The 4009-nt window shown below is 38.0% G+C and overlaps 1 protein-coding gene across 1 annotated transcript; it reads right to left on the bottom strand.

Annotated features, from left to right (window-relative positions):
* Window positions 1-426: 426 nt before the first annotated feature.
* On the bottom strand, window positions 427-2089 carry LOC145057601 (putative protein phosphatase 2C 60). The gene is made up of 7 exons (XM_079005471.1): window positions 1927-2089; window positions 1651-1714; window positions 1453-1561; window positions 1209-1362; window positions 816-929; window positions 616-709; window positions 427-455 (listed from the first exon to the last, which is right to left on the bottom strand). Exons 1-7 carry the CDS (start codon window positions 2041-2043, stop codon window positions 427-429), a joined length of 681 nt encoding a protein of 226 aa, XP_078861597.1. The 5' UTR covers window positions 2044-2089.
* Window positions 2090-4009: the final 1920 nt, after the last annotated feature.

Here is a 4009-nt window from a genome sequence, read left to right as displayed (position 1 = left end):
TGCAAAACTTAGTGAGAGGTAATGCCAACCCAAGACACAGTTGAAATTTATTCTAGAAGTTAGGTTGCAGGTATATGCTTACTTATATTTAAATTTTAATATATTTTTGTTATTCTAAATGATGGTTTTCTATTGCAGATAGTTGAATGTAGGCGTGTGTTAAAATGGACATATGCGTATGGGTATTAGGTTGGGATAAATTCGTAAAATTTAACTGTGTGTATATGATAGGGATGTAGCTTTAGAACAAGTAGAACAATTACAATATTATCCTCCAGGGAACAAATAGACTTACCACTTCAGATGCATCAGGAGTGAGTTCAATAAAAGATCCAACATCCCTGTAACCCTTCTTTCTTCCCAACCCAGGGACTTTTTCTATTCTTCAGTAACCAAGCATCAATCATAGGATTTTCGACCAATTCCTTATCCTCTATCAATAACACCAAGAAATCCTACACAGATAAAACCATGATTCTGTTAACAATTACTGGTTTATAGTTGTATAAATATACTCTTACTCACCATAGAGGAAATATCATATTTAAACATGTTGACTCTCTTTTATGTTAACCAGTAATCAAGAAATGGGCCCACAAGTAGAAGGGATCCAACCTGGATAGGTGTTGTATGTCCCAACAGATTGAAAGAGCTTAACAAGTATTTCCTTTTGAGATAATGATGGAAGACAAGTCATCATCTTGTATTCCTATAAGAAATCAGTTGATCACAAACTACATGTGCAACTGCAGGTATACACACACATACAGAGAGAAAGAGAAAGAGAGAGAGAGAGAGAGAGAGAGAGAGATAACCTTGGCATGTGTCATTATCTCTTTAGCCCAAGAGAAGAAATTATTGTTGTTGATGTTGCACACCAGAAACAAGAGATTGTGAAGAAACCTCTTAGAGGAGCAAGTCCAAGAAACCTGCATAAACTTCAAAGTAAACATACATGTTATATTTTATATTATGCTTCAACATCTACCAAAGGGTATTGTTGTCTTTTAACAACAATATAGCGGAGAGATTCCATGGTTCCACATTTGAATCTTTAATGGACCCTAAAAATAGGCTCTTACCAACTTCATCTTTTAAAAAAAGTTATGCCTTTAACAGCTCTTACATACATACATCAATTCATTGAAACAACTCATTTCATCCAGACATCAGTATATTTGGTGTGTATGAAGGAAGAAAGAAAGTACCTCCTCAATAGACCAATTATGATTTAGACCTTTTAAATCGTTACCCTTTGGTGACCAAATTAGTCCCTCTATCATGCCAATGAATTGATCCATTTTATTTCCCAATATAGCCAACTCTCTCCAGCCACGTTGTCCACACATCATCTCATCCATTCTGCATAATGATACCAATTTCTTCATATAGCAGACAAGACAAAACAACCATGTATTTGGTTAGTGTGAATTGATAACATAGAAGAGTAACCTGAGAAAAGATTTCTGGGCAGTAGTTCCAATATCACCAGCAGCATAAGCTTCCTGCTTCAGGACTTGCTGGTGAAGATACTTGGCATAGAACTTAGAGACTGCCTGACCTGAAAGATAAAAAAAAAAAGCTTAGTGAGGACACCTTATATATGAAGAAACAAACATGTGTGTATATAATCTATATCCATATGCTTACCTCCATGGCCATCATAAACGCCAAAGAAAGATGTGGAGTTGTCCAAGTCAAGTAAAGCAGCATGCTACCAAACACCTCATATTGACACATAAAATCTTGGTTAATTACTATAGTGATCAATGTTTGGGCTGACTGAAAGTTGTATCATAGAGAGATATAGAGAAAATTCAACAAGATTACAAGAGCATTAAACTATCATACCTTTTTAGAATATAGAAAATCCAAACAGGAACAATAGCTTATAAACTAACAAGTAGCCTATACTAGGGACTTTACAACATCTTCCATTGATGTGCGCCATCCTTGCATGGATGAGACTCCATATCTCAGTTTCTCATTCTCACCATCGTCGGGTGTTTTATCAGTTTTAGGTGTGCTTAGGTAAACCCCCATATCTAGTAATCAACCCGGATGGTAAGCCTAAAATCCCAAAATCATCAATCACAATTACAGAAGTTACAGTTGGATATAAAATTAGACGCCACATCTGGCATGCTAAAGAAAAATACAGCTATATCACTTCATATGTATAGTATATTATCAGACACCTAAAACCAGTACAGTTCAGATGCATCATGAAAACACGAAACAAATAAAGGCAACGAAACCAAAACACCAAACAGAAACACAGATTCCAAACGGTCATGCCCTAAAATGCTAAGCCTAATTGAAATTTCAAACAATTATCGAATCAATGGCAAATCTAACGTAATATTAGATATTCCACAAAGTTCAAATCTAGAAAACGAAGATGCTCACATAAAGCCCAATCACGATGGATCAATGATTTCAAAAACGAAATGACAGATTAAGGGTGAATCGAATTGTAAAAATTATATATTTCTAAGCGAGCATCCGAGTGTAATTAAGATCTAAGTCGCATCACAACAAATCAAATATTCAAATTACCGAAACTTACGAGAGATTGGAATTGTCCGTACAGTTTTGCCGGATATGAGGGGCTCCATCGGCTGGGTGACGCTGGAAAGCGTTGGACGGTGGGGCGGGGCTAGACGGAGGTCAGAGGTGGGAGGCGCCAACACCAAGAGAAACGTCGGAGGTGGGAGAAGCTGTCGACGTCGAGAACCGAGAATAAGAGAAAGGGTTTGTCGAAGTGAGAAGGAGAGAAAGGGAAGTTGAAGAGAGAATGAGCAGTACAGGAGGGCATAATCGGGGCAAGTTCTTGAAAAAAAGCCCTAGCTACTAGGGAAATTAAAGTGGAGGGAGAAAAAAAAGGAAGGTGGGGATTTTAAGTTTTTGGGATTTCATTTTCCCCAGATGGAACGCGCACGTTCTATTAAAATTTATAAAGCGACGGTCGTAGACGACACGCAGGTGCCCTCTGTGTTTTTATTTTTTTTGTTTAGACACTAATTTTAGGGCACACAAAAATGCGCGTCTGAAATCCTTTAAATTTTGGAAGAGATGACATTATTTTTTAGACACTCACCTTTGCGTATCATAAATCACTGCGTGTCATGGCTCGCGTGTCGTAAAAGGCTATTTTTCTAGTAGTGGGCCCCAGACCCAGATCCCGATCCTGACCCCCTGCTCCCAACCGTGTCACCACCATGCTGAACTGAAATACCAAAACATAATGATCAGGATACCTATGACGAGGGTTCTTCCACAATGGTTGCCCCTCCCCTTTGGAGTCCCAGGTAGAACATGGTCTTGGGTACAGGTCCTGTGCTTCCAGTAGTACGGGCCCAATACTACCTTCCACACCTACCTATACCTTTCCCCCACTGCTCTGCCTAACGACTCCAACACAATCCCACAATGCCATATCCCACAACTACTACACGAAACAAATCCTGGACTGCCCTATCATTTGTCTTACCCATGAAAAACAAACCATATCACAACAGGTTGCTTCTATGCATGTAAATTATACACAGAAAGGATCAAAATAGACTTTCTAATAAGAGATTCTACCCTAAAACCACATCCAAACAAGGAAAAGAAAATAAGGCCAAATCAATCATTCTGAGACTATAAGCTCCTAACCGTATACAAATTTTAAAACATACACTTAGCGAATTCCAGATAATCAAGAAAGCTCCATATCAGTATAACATGGCTATTCAAATTAGGGAAACTACTTACTTGGCTCGGCTGATCACGCGCGTCTCACTCTTATCTTTTGGGTTTCTTTTAAATCCTTTTTAGATTACTTTTTGAAAACATTTTACCACTTCCTTAGTTTGAGTTCTGACGCACCCGAGGATGTGCCCGAATCCCTCAAACCAAGGCTTTGATACCAACTTGTAACAGACCAATTTTTACAAAGAAAATTTTTCATTTTTTTTAATTAATCAAGCCAATCTAATAAACCATAAGTTCCCAAAACATTTGT

This window comes from Lactuca serriola, chromosome 1, assembly GCF_051521515.1.
Source record: "Lactuca serriola cultivar US96UC23 chromosome 1, Lser_US96UC23_V15, whole genome shotgun sequence".
NCBI classification, from domain to species: domain Eukaryota; kingdom Viridiplantae; phylum Streptophyta; class Magnoliopsida; order Asterales; family Asteraceae; genus Lactuca; species Lactuca serriola.
Note: the sequence above shows the minus strand (reverse complement) of the source record. Positions and strands in the feature narration are given on the sequence as shown.